The 16,866-nt window shown below is 55.2% G+C and overlaps 1 protein-coding gene across 4 annotated transcripts; it reads left to right on the forward strand.

Moving 5' to 3' along the window:
• The first annotated feature begins 1,112 nt into the window (after nt 1-1,112).
• On the forward strand, nt 1,113-16,403 carry Agpat2 (1-acylglycerol-3-phosphate O-acyltransferase 2). Of its 4 annotated transcripts, XM_052724919.1 has the most exons (8): nt 1,113-1,248; nt 1,442-1,960; nt 2,048-2,191; nt 12,377-12,510; nt 13,070-13,245; nt 13,359-13,454; nt 14,602-14,674; nt 15,737-16,402. In XM_052724919.1, the coding sequence occupies exons 3-8, from the start codon at nt 2,145-2,147 to the stop codon at nt 15,910-15,912; spliced, it is 702 nt and encodes a 233-aa protein (XP_052580879.1). In that variant the 5' UTR covers nt 1,113-1,248; nt 1,442-1,960; nt 2,048-2,144; the 3' UTR covers nt 15,913-16,402. The 4 variants fall into 4 exon arrangements, with proteins under 4 accessions (XP_052580879.1, XP_052580880.1, XP_052580878.1 ...); XM_052724920.1 differs by having other exon boundaries at nt 1,442-2,191; XM_052724918.1 differs by lacking the exons at nt 1,113-1,248; nt 1,442-1,960; nt 2,048-2,191 and adding an exon at nt 5,096-5,421 and having other exon boundaries at nt 15,737-15,947; nt 16,130-16,403.
• Nucleotides 16,404-16,866: the final 463 nt, after the last annotated feature.

Consider the following 16,866-nt stretch of genomic DNA (forward strand, 5'->3'; position numbering starts at 1 on the left):
TGAGGAGCAGCCAGTACAGCTGACTGCGTCGGGAACGCCAGCTGGGCCAGAGGTCAGGTGGTCTGAGGACTTCACCATGTGCCGCCAACGGCTTGGCACATCTGTCATTGCCTCCCCCTCACATGCTGGAAACCTCATAAGTCACATTTTGTCCAGAGCAATGCCTCAAAGCATCTATACCCTGTCCCCTTTACACAGACAGAACACTAAGACCAAGAGAGGAGGGACTGGCTGGAGGTGAAACGGAGGACAGACGGCAGGGCAGGGTGGCTCGGCTTTGGGCTTGGGGTCTTTACTATGCAACAAGTTCCCCTAACTTGTTGGGGTCCCTGGAGGATGTCTGCTCACTTTTCTAGCCTCCTTTACCTGTGCAAGTGTGGGGCTGTGTGAGTGAGCCACCAGGGCTTCTGGTTCAAGGAACAGCAAAGTCTATTTGCTGACCCTGGCCAGGAGCCCCTCCCACCCCAGCTCCTGCTCCCACCCCAGCTCCTGTTCCCACCCCAGCTTCTGTTCCCACCCCAGCTCCTGTTCCCACCCCAGCTCCTGCTCCCACCCCAGCTCCTGCTCCCACCCCAGCTCCTGTTCTCACCCCAGCTCCTGTTCCCACCCCAGCTCCTGTTCCCACCCCCAGCTTCTGTTCAGCCACCTGAGTGTATCACTTAAATGCACGTTGGGGGCAGTGGGGAGAATCTGGCTCTTCTGGGCAGGGGATCACTTCTACCGAAAGGCCCTCTCACCCCCCTCCTCCCAGGCCAGCTCTTGCTCCTCTTCCGGCCCAGTCCCTCAGCATCACATGAGAGGTGTCAATCTGCCCTACCCCCACGATTAGTACTGATTGCCAACTTGGCAGGGTGGACAATCACCTAGAGGAGAAGCCTCCAGGCTTCTGTGAGGGATTATCTAGATTAAGCTAACTGAGGTGGGAAGACCTACCCACCAGGCTGGACTCCAAACTGAATAAAAAGGAGAAAGGGAGCTGGGCATCAACACTCTCTTTGTTCTTCCTGCCTGCAGAAGCAATGTGACCAGCTGCCTGCAGAAGCAATGTGACCAGCTGCCTGCAGAAGCAATGGTGACCAGCTGCCTGAAGCCCCTGATGCCACGATGAACTGTATCTTCTCCAACTGTAAATCGAAATAATCCCTTCCCTCCTTAAATTACTTCTTTTCAGGTACCATGGCCACAGCGATGAGAAAAGTGACACACGCCCAGCCTGGAGTCCCAGAGCTCGGGACAGTACATCCAGAGGTATGACCTCCCAGATGTGGACATATCCCTAGGCCTCAGGGGATCCAGCCCTGACTCTTTCTTGCCCTCTCTGTTCCCTAGGGAATGTGTGGATACCCCCTCCCCTGCCGAGGCAGGAACCCCCTATACCTCCTCACTTCATTTATTTTTAAGCACAAGCCCATAAAACATTCACAGGCTGCTTTATTTACAGGTGGCAGGGTTGGCATCAGTGTTGCTGTGACACATCCACCAAGAGGCCCGAGCTCTCCAAGAGGACCCAGAGGGGACAGGCCAGGCCAGAGCCAGTTCCCCAGCGGCGCACTGGGCTCTGCCCTCTCTCCCCCTCTGTTTCCCCCTCCCTTTCTCTTTCCCTCTCCGCATCCTTCTCCCATACTCTTTTTCATCCTTCCCCTCCTCCTTCCCACCCTCCTCCTCCCCTCATGTCCTTCCCCCTCCTTCTCCCCATCCTCCTTCTCCTCCCTTTCTTCAGTTTCCTTCTCCTTCTCCTCCTCTTCCTCCTTCTCTTCTTTATCTTTCAGCTTCCTCTACTCTGAGTTCCCCATAAGGAGCCAAGCCCCCTGGAGTGTCCCACCAGAGAGAACAGGACTCACGGAGGGCATTCCTACTCTTCCTCCAGTCCCACCCCTGAGGCTTCCCACCAAGTCCCACCAAGCCCAAGTGATGGTCACTCTTGGCTCTTCTCTCTCCTGGCAGGGTCATGAGGGCCCCTGTATGTACTCCCACCCCGACCTGAAGCATAGGGCAGCTTGATTTCTTTCAACCCCCTAGTTGAGGCTAGCGTCTCCATTTTACATAGGAGGAAACCGCGTGCCTGTGTACCAAGTAGCCTGGAGCTGGCAGCCAGGTCAACAGGACTTCAAAGTGGGTACCCCACCCTGCCCTTCCTGCCTGGGATGCCACAGTCAGGAGTCACCCAGCCTTTTACCTCAGCTTCCAGGAAGTAAGGAGCTTGGCCTGCTTATGGCCCTTTCCTCCCCCTGGTCCCCAAGAGAAATGCAAAGACCTCAGTGCTTCATCGGGTCCTGGTGAGGACACTGTGGGGGAACAAGACAGGTAGGCTGGGCTCAGCCTCTGGTTGCCTGTCTACTCTGTGTGCAAGCGTACCTCCCACCCAGTGCTCAGGCTTCCTCTTGCCAGCAGTGGCTCCCCCTCTGGGCCCGAGCTCTAGGAAGGAAGGCAGCTCAGTCCTGACAATGCCACTTGGTGTCATGTGTTGGCTGGCTGCCTCCCAGCAAATACCCAGGAGGGCTCTCAGCTGTCATCAGGCTGGGACACAGAGTTGCCTGACACTGCGTGACACACCCCCAGTACCTCCAGGGTAATGGGGACCACCTTCCCTCCCCAACCCAACCAGGGGTTCCTTTCTACCCTTTTCTTGGGTAAGCAGAGTAGAACAGAACCTCCAGCGGCCCAAGCGGCTGAGAAGCACTTGCCTTAGGCTTCATTTCCAAAAGCAAAAAGTTTCGACAGCCTCGGAATGTGCCTCTATTGAAAGATTCCTTGCAACATTTCCCCTTGCAGAGGATGAAAGCTGGACACCGCCTTTCAGCATTTAGTGGGCTAACAGGAGGAAGAGACTGGAGAGGAGAAGTCAAGAGACTGCCTCTCTAAGAGGCAGACTGCCTTGCCTCTGGGGATGCCAGAGATTCAGCCAAAGCCCCCACCTCAAGCTGCCACCATTTCCCCTGAGACCAGAAGGGCAGGACAGCCCCCAAACCCTGGGTGGTTGTGGAGCCAGCCTACTCCCCCCATCACTCCCTGGCTGGTGACTTACTTTAGGGCCTCAGTTATACATCAGTAAAATGGGGGAGTACCTTAGCTCTTCTGAGGAGTCTTTTACTGAGAATTGTTGCACATGCTGGGGCACAATAGCACAGAGGAGGGATGGAGGAATGCAGTACCAGGAGGAATGTGAGGGCCACATTAAGGTGTGGAGGACTGTATGGGGGACTAAGAGGCAAGGACCACTGTAATCCAGAAGCTTGAGAAGACCAGCTGGGAACATAATAAGACCTTGTCTCAAACAATAACTAAATAGTGGTCGGGGCTGAGGCTATAGTTCAATCGATAACATGGCATGCATGAATGTTTGAAGGCCTGGGTGTGGCCCCCAGTACCATCAACTTGGCATGATGGCAAATGTCCTTGAGAGACGGAAGCAGGAGGTTTAGGAGTTCAAGGTCATCCTCAGCTAGGAGCCTGGTCTACCTCGCTCCAAAAACAAACTGGGGCTGGAGAGATGGCTTCTGTGGTTAAGAGCACTTGCTGCTTTTAGTGGACCCAGGTTCAGTTCCCAGCACTTTGTCTTCTGACTTCCTCGGGCACCAGGCACACAGATGGTATGCATGCATACATGCACGCAAAACACTCATACTCATAAAATAAATCATTAAAAACTTAAAAACATAAATACGGTAGGTAGATCAATAAATAAAAATAGAAACAGTGGTGGGTTAGAATTAAAAGAGCCAGGAGGAAGCAGCATATACTTCCTGAGGGGACTGCAGAGCTGTGAGGATTGGATGCCCTTGGGGATCTCAGAACTCAGCCCTCCCTCCTGGCTGGAATCTGGAATCTTAACAGCAGCACATCAGGCTCCCCCAGCATTCTCTCTGAGCACCTCAGGGTCTTCTTCCCAAGAAGCTGAAAATACTGGAGCTTGCCCTCTCAGCAGCCTCGTGAGCACAGGAGCCCCATCTCAGGCCTGGAGCTGGGGTAGTCTCCATGGAAAATGACAAGCTAGGTTGTTCCAGCTGATGGAATGCTACTAGCCAAAGGATGGACTGGAACACAGCAAAGAGAGACTACTCTGATAGGTTTAGCCACCAAACGTCCACAGGTGCGAAGAAGAATCTGTTTTGAAAATGGAGAACACCACTAGTGGGCCACTTAAGGGTGGCTCCTTACCCACCTTCAAGCTGGCTCCGTTTAGAAAACTGAGCACAGTTCTGTGGGTGGATGTTACAGCTATCATCTCGCTATCTGAGAAAACCAGGGGCCAGCGATACCCTCAGAACGCCTGGACACAGGGCAGCCCGTGGGCACATCAATCTGCAGCCATCACTGACCCCCACTCCCAGATGCAGGCTGACCTCTCCAGAAAGGAAGCTAGATGCATTTTGTATTTGTCATCTGCTCTGAGAATGATCAGGAAGGGTGTATATGCCTGGCCTGCAATCCCAAGGCAGATCTCTTACGACAAGTGTCCCAGGGAGCACCAACCACAATGGGCTCTGCTAGGCTACTGGTTCTGCTGAGCCAAGTTGCGCACATGAGAACACAATCGCCTGATACTGCTGCCTGGGCACCAGAAGGTCCCCCATGACACACTGCCCCAGGAACACCCCTACTCCTGCTCCAAAACTCTCATTAATCCTTCTGCCTCCCCCAGTTTGTTGCATCATGGGGTGGGGCTTCAGTTTTCCAGCTCAAGGCGACCTAAAGGGCCAAGGCCACCAGCCAGGTGGCCTAGCCAGGTCATCATTGGTCACTCAGCTGTTCAATGGTCCTTTGTGTGGTGACAAGATTGGCATAATGGGCACGTCTTAGAGCCGGCTGCACGCCCTTGGGGAGCTGCGGTACTGGGCTGGGGACTTGTGGCTGTGGGCCGCGGCGCAGGGGCGTGGGAGGCAGCGCCAGAGACCAGGCCACCCGGCTGCTCAGAGATGGGAGCCGCCGGACGAGTGAGGGAACCTCAATGACCTGCCGCAAGGGGCAGGGTGGCATGGTGGCGGGGCGGGGCGGAGAGGGCGAAACCCGGAGGGCAGCAGGAGGCGGGGTCCGCGCCTAGGACGCGGCGGGGCGGAGCGGGGCGTGGTGCCCCCCGGCAGGGCCAGGCCCGGAGGGGCGGAGCGGGGACGGGGCGGGGCGGCCGCACCTAGCTCCGGGCGAGCCCGGCCCGCCCTCCACCCTCTGAGCTCCTCAAAAGGGGCACGGGCGGCCAGCGGGTGGCGGACGGCGGCGCCGTCGGGGCTGGGGTGCGGCCGCCATGGAGCTGTGGCCGTGGCTGACGGCGGCGCTGCTACTCCTGCTGCTGCTTGTGCAGCTGAGCCGCACTGCCAGGTTCTACGCTAAGATCAGCCTCTACTGCGTGCTCTGCCTGTCCTTCTCCGCCGTGGCCTCGATCGTCTGCCTGCTGCGCCACGGCGGCCGCACCGTGGATAATATGAGGCAAGGGGGCCGGACGCCGGGATGGGTGCGCGCTTCCGCTTCCCTAACTTCTGCGCTCCTCGCGTTCTTTCCTTCCTGCCCCGCCCGCCCCGCTATCCTCACTGTCCAGAGCCTCCGACGACGCGGCTTTCCGTCCCGGGTCCCCAAGAGCGCGCGTCACAATGCGCCCGTGCCTGGCACGGCAGTGGGGCTCAGCACTCCGGCGCCCCCCTGCGCGCAACGTCGGGTGGCTGTTGGCGCGCGCCGCTAGCTTTGGGAAAGGGAGGGAGCTGGGCGAAGGTGGGACAGGCCCAGTCCCGCTTCCCTAGCAGGGAAACCCAGACCTGGTGCGGGGCTTCCGGTCTATTCTCCCACCTCTCTGCAGGTGAGAAGACACCTGTACCCAGGTGCAGCCACAGGTTCCCCTTGTCCTAACTTCTGGTGGGGCGGGGCGGGGCGGGGGGAGGGGGGAAAGCTGTCTTTGGACCAGGCTTGCTAGCAAAGAAGGAAGAAGTTGGGCTGTGGCCAAAATCCTCCCCTGGCCATCTCCCCGGAGCAGAGTACCTTAGTGAATAGGCAGAGGGTACATATAAGGGAATCAGGCTGAGTTAACCTGCCAGTAGGGGCTGCCTGAGAGTAAAAGGCCTCCAGCCCTATCTCCCTGTCCACATTGCTAGGAGACTGTTGCTACATTTCTCTCTGCCCTGTTTGGACTGTTGAGCTGGTGGGTTTTGCAATGTCCTGGCCTTGGACTTGGCTGGGTGTTTCGGAGGACCTTGTGGCCCCTGATGCCCCACCTCCTCTGCGGTGGTTATAGGGACTGTTTTCTGACTCTGTGCTGTACCTGCCCTTGCTAGTCTTTGGGGTTAGGACGCTGTCCTGACCAGCCATATTTCATGGGTTCCAGTCCTCATTTTTTCAGGGGCTTGTAGTGATCTATCACCTCCATCCAGTGTCCCTGGGAGCAGACTCCAGGAGCAGGCTAGGAGACCCCTGCACATAGAGACAGGTTCTCTGGCTATGCACATTTCCTGTTGCTTGGCCTGAGATTAAGGGGGTGTGGGGAACTACACGACTGTCAGTGAGCAGAGGGGTCTCCCCAGGGCACTTGAGAGCAGCAGGGGCCTGGTGGGCTTGGGGAGCACCAGGCATGTGTTTATCTCGGAGGAGGTGCTGCCCTTGCTAAACCAGACCAGAGAAAGCCAGGTCTGGTCTTAAGGGCAGCAGTCCTGGGCCTGTAACATCAGCTGTGGAGCTGATCTGTGCATTTTTTCCACCAGCCCCTGACTGGAGAGCTCTACAGTGGGTCCCTCCTCCTTGTGCTCTTGTGTGGCCTGCCCTGGTGGTCTACTGCTGTTGCCCAGGAGCCAAATCCAGGCAGCCTTTCTGAGGTGGTGACTGGATGTGGCAGACTGATAAAACCAGGATGGAGCCTCTTGTGCCACCCCAGCCCCTAACCCTCTGCCAGATTCCTCTGGGGTCCTGTGGGCCTTCCAGCATCCTCTCCCAGTTAGTGCCCTGTGGCCAGGGACATTGGCTGGGTAACAGCAGATGTTCTGCCCCCTGCTGGCAGGAAGGGAGAGCTAGAGGATGGGGGGGGGGGGGGCTGCTCCCTACCTCCCTATCCTGTCTCGGGCTCCCTGTCTTAAATCCTCCTCAATGAGTTGAGGTAGAAACAGCAGGCTCCTTGGAACATTGTGAGCATGACATCCTCCAGGTGTGACCACAGAGAGGAGTGAGTGCCAGAGAAAGGGACTGGATGTCCAGGAGGAGGTGGAGGCTTGCTTAGTAGATAGATGGACCCATCCCCGTCTCAGGCCTCCGTGGCCTTGGCCAGCCAAGTTTGGGTTGCAGGTACTACTCTGCCTGGGCAACAAATGAGACTGAGGTTCGGAGAAGCAATTTGAGAATAGCTGGGGGGGGGGGGGGGGCGGTGAGTGAGTTAGGAGGAAGGGAAGTGAGGACCCAAGCTCCCCCAGCCAGGACAGGGAGCACTGGGAATCGCACCCCAGAAGGTAATTCTGTAATAAATTCTGTTGTCATCCCTCAGCGCCAGCCCAGCTGTGATGATGCTGCCCATGGCTGCACACAGTCACACTGGGGCAGTGATTCTCAGCCTTCCTAAAACTGCGACCCTTTAATATACAGTTCCTCATGTTGTGGTGACCCCAAGTGTAAAATTATTTCGTTGCTACTTCATAATTATAATTTTGCTACTGTTATGAATTGAAATTAAATATCTGATATGCAGGGTATCTGATATGCAACCCCTGTGAAAGGGTCCTTTGACACCCCCCCCCCCACACACACACACACACAAGGGATCACAACCCACAGGTTGCAAACCACTGCATTAAGGGCTGTGGCCACAATCTGAAGGCATTATAGGGCTGTAAGCCAGATCCTGAGTTCCTGGAGAGGCAGCCCCACTCTGCACCTGGCTTTTAGAGGAAACCTTTGTCATTTGGTCTGGAGTTCTGAGATGCAAGGAACTGCTGTTCCATTAGGAACACAGAAGCCATGTCTGACTAGGGGCTGAGACCAAGGAAGGGCACTTGGAGTGTGTAAACCAGAGTGGGGTGACAGGAGTCAGAGGTCTTGATTATACCATTTGATGAGAAGATAGTAGAGCCCTGAGAGGCTGTATAAGAATATTGCTCAGCTGCAAAGTTGGGTCACCTTAACAAGAACAATTTAGCCATACACCTCTCTTCCCAGCCCTGGATGGCCACTCAGAGCTGTAGTGATGCAGCCTGTGACTGCATTGTGTCCTGTTTGGGGTGAGGGTGGGGATGGGGAAATGACGGATACGTAGGACCAGCTGAAACTGGTCTTGTTTTTATTTTCTTTTTGTTTTGTGTGTGCGTGTGTGTTTTGGTTTGTTTGTTTTTTTTTTTGTTTTTTTTTTTCGAGACAGGTTTTCTCTGTATGGCTTTGGTGCCTGTCCTAATCTCGCTCTGCAGACCAGGCTGGCCTCGAACTCACAGAGATCCACTGGCTCTGCCTCCCAAGTGCTGGGATTAAAGGTGTGTGCTACCACAAAGGTGTGCGCTACCACCCCCTAGCTGGTCTTGGTTTTTAGGCTGAACTCTTTTAGCTTTGAGCCCTGACTAAGTCCTTAGTGGCTGCAGCAAGGCTGGCCCCTTCTCTACTGCCTAGCACCGGCATAAGCCATAAGAGCCAGCATCGTCTTGGCAAGTCCTAGCCACTTGAAGGTCAGCAGAAGCATAGGATGCTATAGAACATTGCCAATAGGAAGGGCCCCTTCCTCCCCTGATGCAATGGTAGCATCCGTACCTTGTGAGGACAGTACAGCCCAAGCTCTGGCTTCTCTGTGCTCTTTCCTCTTGATGCCTAGCACCTCTTGCCTTCATTCTCCTGGATGTTTGCCCAAGCTCCTGCCCCCATCTTGTGCTTCATTCCTGGGACACTTGTCAGAAAACTGCTCGGCCAAGTGTCCTTACCAGGCCCTCCCATCTCCCAAGCCAGACCCATGAGTAGGTCCCCTCATGCCCGTCCCCAGCAATGGAGCCCCGGTTGGCCCACGAAGCTCCCATCTCACCATCTAGCAAATCCCCACCCATCACAGTCAAGACCAGAAGTGAGGACAGGGGTCAGCCAGTGGCCTTCCAGGAGAACAGCCAGGCCTGTGGTATAGGCCCTGACCTTGAGCTGCTTCCCACTACCTGGGGCAAGTGTGGGAGGGGTCCAAGCAGGTCAGAGGGCTCCTCTCTTGTTCTGTTTCTGCCTGTGCCCCAATCACCAGGCTACTGTTGATAAAGGTCCACAGTGTGTGGAGTATCTGCATCCGTCAGCCCCCCGGAAGGTGGCTCCTTTCATCCTTGCCCTTGCATAGGTGGTAACAGAGGTTCAGGGAGGTCAGGTCACAGATGGAGTGCAGTGAGCCAGGCTCTGAATTATAGACTGATCCAGAGCAGGAGCTCAGGAGCCGTCCAAGGGGCCCCGGCCTGACAGCTGCCTACCATGCTTCCAGAGCAACAGGCTGGGCACTCACTCTGTCCCCAGGCACTCAGACACCTGAGAGGCAGCAGGGGCCAACATGGCATCTCATCCTCGGTACAGGGCTTTGGGACTGTAGCTCCTTTAGGGGAAAGGATAGGGGTGGTTCTGGACTAGATTGGGTTGGCAGCTCAGGTTGTCATACGGGGTATGACACAGCCCTTCAGGGGAGCCACTTTGTGGCTGGGTGGGGCCAAGCTGCCAAGCCAACAAAGCAGGCAGATAGGACAGAAGGAGCCTCAGGATGGACTGCTGGAACCCAACAAATCCAGTTGGCAGTGTAGGAGCCATGGCCCTGCCCTGGGGTGCCCTCTGACCATACACCTCACCTGGCTGGGAGCAGTGTTAGGAGGTGGACTTGGGTCCACGTGGCTTCTTCATTCCTGGGGACAGGTCACTAACCTTGCTGACCTGAGTTTGTGCAGCCTTTGTAGAGTGGGTTTAAAGGTCTCCCCAATAGCTGTATCTGAGCAGAGCTGTATGATGGGCCTCAAGTCCTAGGCATGGTACCTGATGGTGTCTCTCCCATTAGAATGAGGATTCCAACCTAGACTTCTGGTGTCTACCAGCTACACCACCTCCGCAGAGCTTAGCTGGCCCCGTCATCAGGGAGAAACTCATTTATTGATTAATTGATGGATGGGCGGAACCCAGGGCCTCATGCAGTCTGGTCCAGTTTTCTACCACTGAGCCATGCTCCCAGCCCATAATGATATGTCTATTTTGTCACCCAAAATGGGGAGGGGTACTGAGGGATGTAACTCAGTGGTAGAATGCTTACTTAGTATTGTATTGCATGAAACTCTGCCCCCCTCCCACCCAGGACTGGAGAGACAGAAAGAGGGCACATGTGCGTGCCACTACCAGAGAGCACAGTCTGGATGTGGCTGGAGACTCTCCTCTTTGCAGCAGCACATGGGAATATGAGTTTGTAGTGACAACTACCTGTTAACGGGCTCTCCCTTATCTGAGCTGCTCCACAGGGAACATAGCTCGGCTGGCCAAGCACTTGCCTAGCATACAGGAAGCCACCGTTGCATAAAGCCAGGTGTGGTCTACATTCCTGTAAGCCCAGTATTAGAGGCAAGAGGGGCAAGAGTTCAAGGCCGTTCTTGGCTCCTTAGTAAGCGTAGGCTATGTGAGACCCTATCTTTAAAAAAAATTTTTTTTTTCTTTAAAAGAGTAAAAGAAAGCTTGGAAATAAAGTTGTTTATATTTTGGATGATTTGAGATTTGGGAGGATTTATACGTTTCTCATGAGGTATCTTGGCCTTGAACCTTGCGTGTGTGTGTGTGTGTGTGTGTGTGTGTGTGTGTGTGTGTGTGTGTGTGTGAAATGTGCATTGTACATACCCAGAGGTAACTTCCTAGAACATCTGTAGTGCGCCCGCCTTTGACTGTGGTCTGTCGTGTGAGTTCAGTTGAGGGACTTTCCACGTGTGACCCCTGTCTAGAAAGTTTGGAACTTTGGAGCATTTCAGAGGCAGCCTTGGGGATGCTCAGCTTTCATCTTGAGTTTGGGGTGTGGCTGCCAGAGGCTTTGGGTTCCACCCCCATCATACACACCCTCTCCAGTAAATCTTGTGTTCTTCCCAGTAAGTCAGTCTTAACGCTGTTGCATTTCCTCTGCCTTGTGGTGCTGGTGCCAGTGTTTCCAGATTCCCTGATTCGAATCTTAACTATCTCCACACCTCTGGGTCACTGCCTTAGGGAGAATTCCTGGGAACCTGGCTAGCCACCAACCTGCCGTCCAGATACATCTGGCTATGGCCCAGAGAGCTAGCAGGTGCCTGTGTTCCAGCCCTGTTAGTCTCCCTTAGTGTGCATGCCTTTGGTGGCTAGTGAGACTGGACAGTTCCTTCCCTGTGTTGATACATTCTCTTCTCTAAGTCCCCTCCCTGTCCCTTTGGAGCCTCCTGGGGATTCCAGCAGCCATGGCTTAGAGATGAGGAATGGGTGAAGACTTGAGCACTGACCACTCTTTCATGAGGATCTGAAACCAGCCTACCTGCCCCTGCAGTAGATGGGGCGCTCTGGCCTGAAGACAAGATGGCCTGAGCTGGCAGGGCTGAGGAGGGGTTCCAGATTTCCAGGCTGAGGGGAGCAATGGCTGGTGTCATCATCTGCACTAGCATTTTTGCCTCCCCAAGACTCAGTTTCCCCATCGGTGAGAGCTGCTCTCCCCACGGCTGGGTTCTTGATGAGGACAAGCCTTGCAGGAGGCTTGTATGGGGTCCGCGGAGACAGGAGCTCTGGGGATACAGAGCAGTGGGAGTTTCCAGGGCAGGGACAGGTGGAGTCAGGGGTTATGGGGACATTGTATCAGTTTGGAAAGAGAAAGTTCTGTGGAGAGATGGTGGCAGTAGCAGTCCAGCACTGATGGCCTTGACGTACTAAGCTGTGTGCATAAAGGTGGTTAAAATGGAAATTTTCATGGCATGTGTGTTTTACCATACTTTTTTAAAAAGTAAGAGTGAAGAACCAGCTTTGAATCTGTTGCACTGCCTAGAAATAGCTCTACAGCCTGTGAGGGACCCCTTCCCTCAGGACTGTTGGGGACCCAGCAGGCACTCAGCAGACTGTAATGGCCCTTTCCCTCAGGACTGCTGGAGACCCAGTGACGGCATATACTAATGTACATGTAGAATGGCGTGTGTTGGGGTCCGTGTGGTGGTACCTCCACTTCCCTCTGTCACAAGCAAATGTCCTGTTCCAGTAGGCAAATCAGGAGATAGGGTCAGTGCTTGTGACAGCCTCTTTTGAATGAAGTGTTCTGAGTACAGAACACTTCAGGTACCCTTGGGGGTAGGTGGCAGGGCTAAGTGGCCCCCAGGACTCTGTCTGCTCAAGTCTCCTGCCCTGTGCTGCCTGCTGTACCCTCTCCCCAGCTTGCCCCTGCACGAACCCTCCCTTGGCTATGGGAGCTCATTTAGGTTCCTGGTATCTCTGCCCTCAGCATCATCAGCTGGTTCGTGCGGTCCTTCAAGTACGTGTATGGCCTTCGCTTTGAGGTCAGAGGCCAGAAGAAACTGGAGGTGGATGGTCCCTGTGTCATCATTTCTAATCATCAGAGCATCCTGGACATGATGGGTAGGCTGCCACCAAGGCTTCGCCACAGAGAGGGTTTTTCATCCTAGAGGCTGAAGCCTCTACCTGGGGCTGGTGCGGGACAAGACCTATGTGTCTCTCTAGCCACAGGCTTCCCTCAAGCTGGGCAACGAGAGCAGCAGCAGGCTGTGCCAGACATGAGGCACAGGACTGCATCAGAGGCAGGGGCCTTGACAGGTGGGGCATCATCCCCTTCTCCCCGGGAGTGCCAAGGTGGGCTCTGAAGCTGCTCTCCCTTCGTCCCCGTAACCCGCCCCCTTGTCTGTCTTTGTCTTTTTTCCATTCTCCCCTCTGTCCCTGTCTCTCCCCTTCTCTCTCCTGTGTCTCATTTCCCTGGGTCTTTCTGTCTCTCTTGTCTCTGCTTCCTCTGACTCGCCTGCCCGCGTCTGTCTCTCATTATGTTTCTCTATCTCTCCTGTTTCTTGTCCTCTCTCTGTTTACACATCTCTGTCTCCATCTATGTCTCTCTTCGGCCTCTGTCTCTCACTGTTTCTCTCTCTCTCTCTCTTTTCCTCTCCCTCTTGCACTCCCATCCACGTAGGCCTCATGGAGATTCTCCCTAAGCGCTGTGTACAGATCGCCAAGCGTGAGCTGCTGTTCACGGGGCCTGTGGGCCTCATCATGTACCTCGGGGGTGTCTACTTCATCAACCGCCAGCGGGCCAGAACTGCCATGACCCTGATGGCTGACCTGGGTGACCTCATGGTCAAGGACAATGTGAGTATAGGCACAGCACAGCCAAAGGGGCTCCAGGGGAGGGCAGTACAGCTCTCTGGGGTGGCTAAGCAGGGTGGGGGCAGCCTAAGCAGCTTTCTCCTTTCTTCCGGCAGCTCAAAGTATGGATCTACCCAGAGGGTACACGCAACGACAATGGGGACCTGTTGCCCTTTAAAAAAGGTGCCTTCTACTTGGCCATCCAGGCCCAGGTAGGCCATGCTCTCCTGCGGTAGGGGGCTGGGATACGGGTCAGGGTGGTTCAAGGTTGAAGATGGTATCCCAGCCAGACTGGGAACTGCTGGCCTTCAGGGACCTTCTCCACCCTGTTGGGAAAGGGCCTCCCCACCAGTTCAGCCCCTAGCACCTGACCATTGACAGCTCTGAGCTTGAACACCAGCCTCCCCAAACCCTAGCTGGCCAGCTGGGTAGTCCCCTTCATTTGGGGTTTCATGAAAAGCAGGGGTGGGAGGCCAGTGAGGTGGCAGTTTGTTAACATAATAAAGCAGATTGTGCCTAGAAATTCACCTGATGCCTCGGACCCTGGCTTGATCATGGTGAGGCTGAGGAGCAGGCACAGGCTAGTGGCAAAGCCAGTTCTGAGCAGCACAAGTAAGCTCTGTCCTGGGCCTTGGACTTCCCTTGTCCCTCAGCCTGTGGTGGGAGAAGACAGTGTATCAGGAGTGTCCCTGAGCCATGGATCAGGGGGTCCCTGGTGTGGGGAAGCCACACTGGGGGACAGGGGAAGGGATTTTTATCCTGCTTTACTGTTGGCTGCCTGGCAAGCCTCAGCCTCCTGCCCTCCTTGCCTTGAGGTATTGGCAGATCCTGGGAAAAGAGAGAGACTGGGGCTGTGGTGGGGGCAGAAGAATCCAGATATATCGTTTCCTGCCCCTCCCCCAGGGCCTGTCTAGGGTGCAGCCTACCTACCCTTCTGCCCAGGCTCTGGTGCCCAGGGTTAATTATTACCCCCAGCGCCAACTGTCATCACTGGAGTTGACCCTGGGACCTTCCAGGAACACCAGCAGGCTCCAACCCCCTCCCCTAGTTTCCTGGGAATGAGAGGCAGGATGGGAGGGGAAGGGAGGATCAACATCTTCCACCTCCCCAGTGCTAAATGGAGTCCCACCCTCCCACTTCTAGGATGTTTTGTGACCCAGTGTGTGTGTGTGGGGGGGGACAGGACCTATGACAAAAAATACTAGCCCAGAGAGCTTCCTGTAGGCGGTGATGTGGAGGGCAGCATGAGTCTGAAACACCAGGCCACCTGGATGGAGGGGTCGGTCAGCCGTAAGGACAGCTAGCAGGAGCCAAGGCCCCCTTGTAGTGTTGGCCCTCAGCATGTGTCCCTGTCCACAGGTGCCCATCATCCCCGTGGTGTACTCATCTTTTTCTTCCTTCTACAATGTCAAGAAGAAACTCTTCACCTCAGGTGAGCCCATCGGAGCCAGGCAGGGGCTCACAAGCCTGACATGCTCTCTCTTACTTATTTTTGAGATAGGGGTTCATGTGCCCCAGGCTGGCCTGCAGCTCCTTAGGTAGCAGAGGATGACTAATTTATCAGACAGAGTCCTGGGCCCTTAGTAGTGGAGTTCCCACATCTGGGTGGTGAATGAATGAATGAATGAGTGAATGAATATAGGCCCAGCATTGCATCATCTCATTGCTCTTTCTGGGTGGGTTTTCCAATTTTTCAAATTGAAAAACAGGTTCTAGGGGCCGGGAGAGATGGCTCAGAGGTTAAGAGCACTGGCTGCTCTTCCAGAGGTCCTGAGTTCAATTCCCACCAATCACATGGTGGCTCACTACCATCTGTAATGAGATCTGGTGCCCTCTTCTGGCCTGCAGGCATACATGGAGGCAGAACGCTGTATACATAATAAAAATCATTTTTTAAAGGGGGGGGGGGGGAGAAAAACAGGTTCTAAACATGGTCCAGTTCCTGAGATCACTGTTGGTCCAGGCTGTATAACACAAATAGGAGCCTGTGGTGACCTCTGCTGGTGAGGAGTGGGAATTCTCAGCTATCTAGGTTCCCCTACACGGGCAACTCACAAGGTCAGCCTCTGCCTCCTCCATTATGTCACTAGCTTCCAGGCAGGTACCCTGCCCCTTCATGTGACCTTGGGAGTCAGAGCAGGGCCAGAGGTTTAAGGCAGTGGAACGAGCCAGGCTGTCTCCAGCATCTGAGCCCCTAATGCCCAGCACCATGGAGAACTGATGGAGCAAGTGTGATAAGGGATGCTCAGGGGTCACTGAGTGCAATTTGTCCCGAGTCATGGGCAGTGGCTACAGGGAAGGGTAGAGTTGCTAATGCTTACTGGGTCGCACGTCTCCATGTTGCCTCAATTATAAACGTGTGCCTGGCCCAGGAGCTGGGGATGCGGGCCAGGCTCTGAAGAGAGGCTGGGCAGCAGGAGGCCAGGTGAGGAGGAGGTGGGTGGCAGCATCAGTGGGGCCTCTAAGCCCCTGACATCCACTGCTTCCTCCCCAGGAACAATCAGGGTACAAGTGCTGGATGCTGTCCCTACCAGTGGCCTTACAGATGCTGATGTCACCAAGCTTGTGGACACATGCTACCAGTCCATGAGGAGCACCTTTCTACAAATTTCCAGGATGTCCCAGGAGAACTTTGCCATTAAGGAGCCTGGGGTCGTGGCAGCCCAGTAGCCCAGGCCAGAGGCAGGGGAGCTGGAGGAAGGCAGGTGGGAAGCAGAGGCTGGAGGATGGACAGAAGGCCATACCCTCCCACCTACCAAACATCACCTTATCCCGTTTCCCTGCTGACCTGGCTCTCACTGGGGCCTGGAAACAGGAAGCCCCTTCTGATGTAGGCCTTAGACCCGGGACCCCATGTAACTTCCCCGCCTCATGCCTGTGCTTCCAGAATCCAGGTGTGGCCATCCAGCAGGTGGGCTGACCCAAAAGACCATGAGGCACCTAGGACTGGGCAACACGCCACTCAAGGCCCACCCCATGGTGCAGGATCAACATTCAGGAATCAGGCCATGGCCTGTATCAGGCCATCAGGAAGAGGAGGAACTTGGTCTCCCAGTCTCAAGGAAACCTGGGTCACAGCACCAGAGGGCAGAGGCTGACAACCCCACTGTCCGACGGTCTCAGTCACAAATCACTGCTGTACTTGGTTCTTCTTTTTTTCCTTTTTTTTTTTTTTTTTTTTTTTTTTATAAATGAACTCTGAGAAGTGCCTCGAGACCAGGGGTCTCTTTCAGAGGAGGGGCAAGAGCCCCTCCCCAGGCCTCCATCCAGGGATACAGGGTGGTACGGGTGTTATATAGCCACCCACATGTCCCTTCTCTGGGGCTGCAGTGTGTAGGTTCCCTGCTCCCCCCAAATTGCCTGCAGGGGGTGAGCGGTGATCAGTGCTTTTCTCAGTGAATGTGTGGGGTCCACGGAACTGAAGGGTGGGCACACCGTGGGCCTGGTGGTGTGAGAGGAGAGGCTGAAGACCTGCCTTTTCGCCTCTGGCTGTGTGTGGAACCAGCGACTCACCAAGGGAAAACTGGGGCCTCAGGACTGCCTGCCTGCTGCAGCCCCTTTTTGAAGAGAGGCGCTTCACTTTACCTGAAGCCTACAGGGCAGGAGCACCGTGCACGCCCAGTC

This window comes from Peromyscus californicus, unplaced genomic scaffold (assembly GCF_007827085.1).
Source record: "Peromyscus californicus insignis strain IS unplaced genomic scaffold, ASM782708v3 Scaffold_7__1_contigs__length_154581171, whole genome shotgun sequence".
Classification (NCBI taxonomy): domain Eukaryota; kingdom Metazoa; phylum Chordata; class Mammalia; order Rodentia; family Cricetidae; genus Peromyscus; species Peromyscus californicus.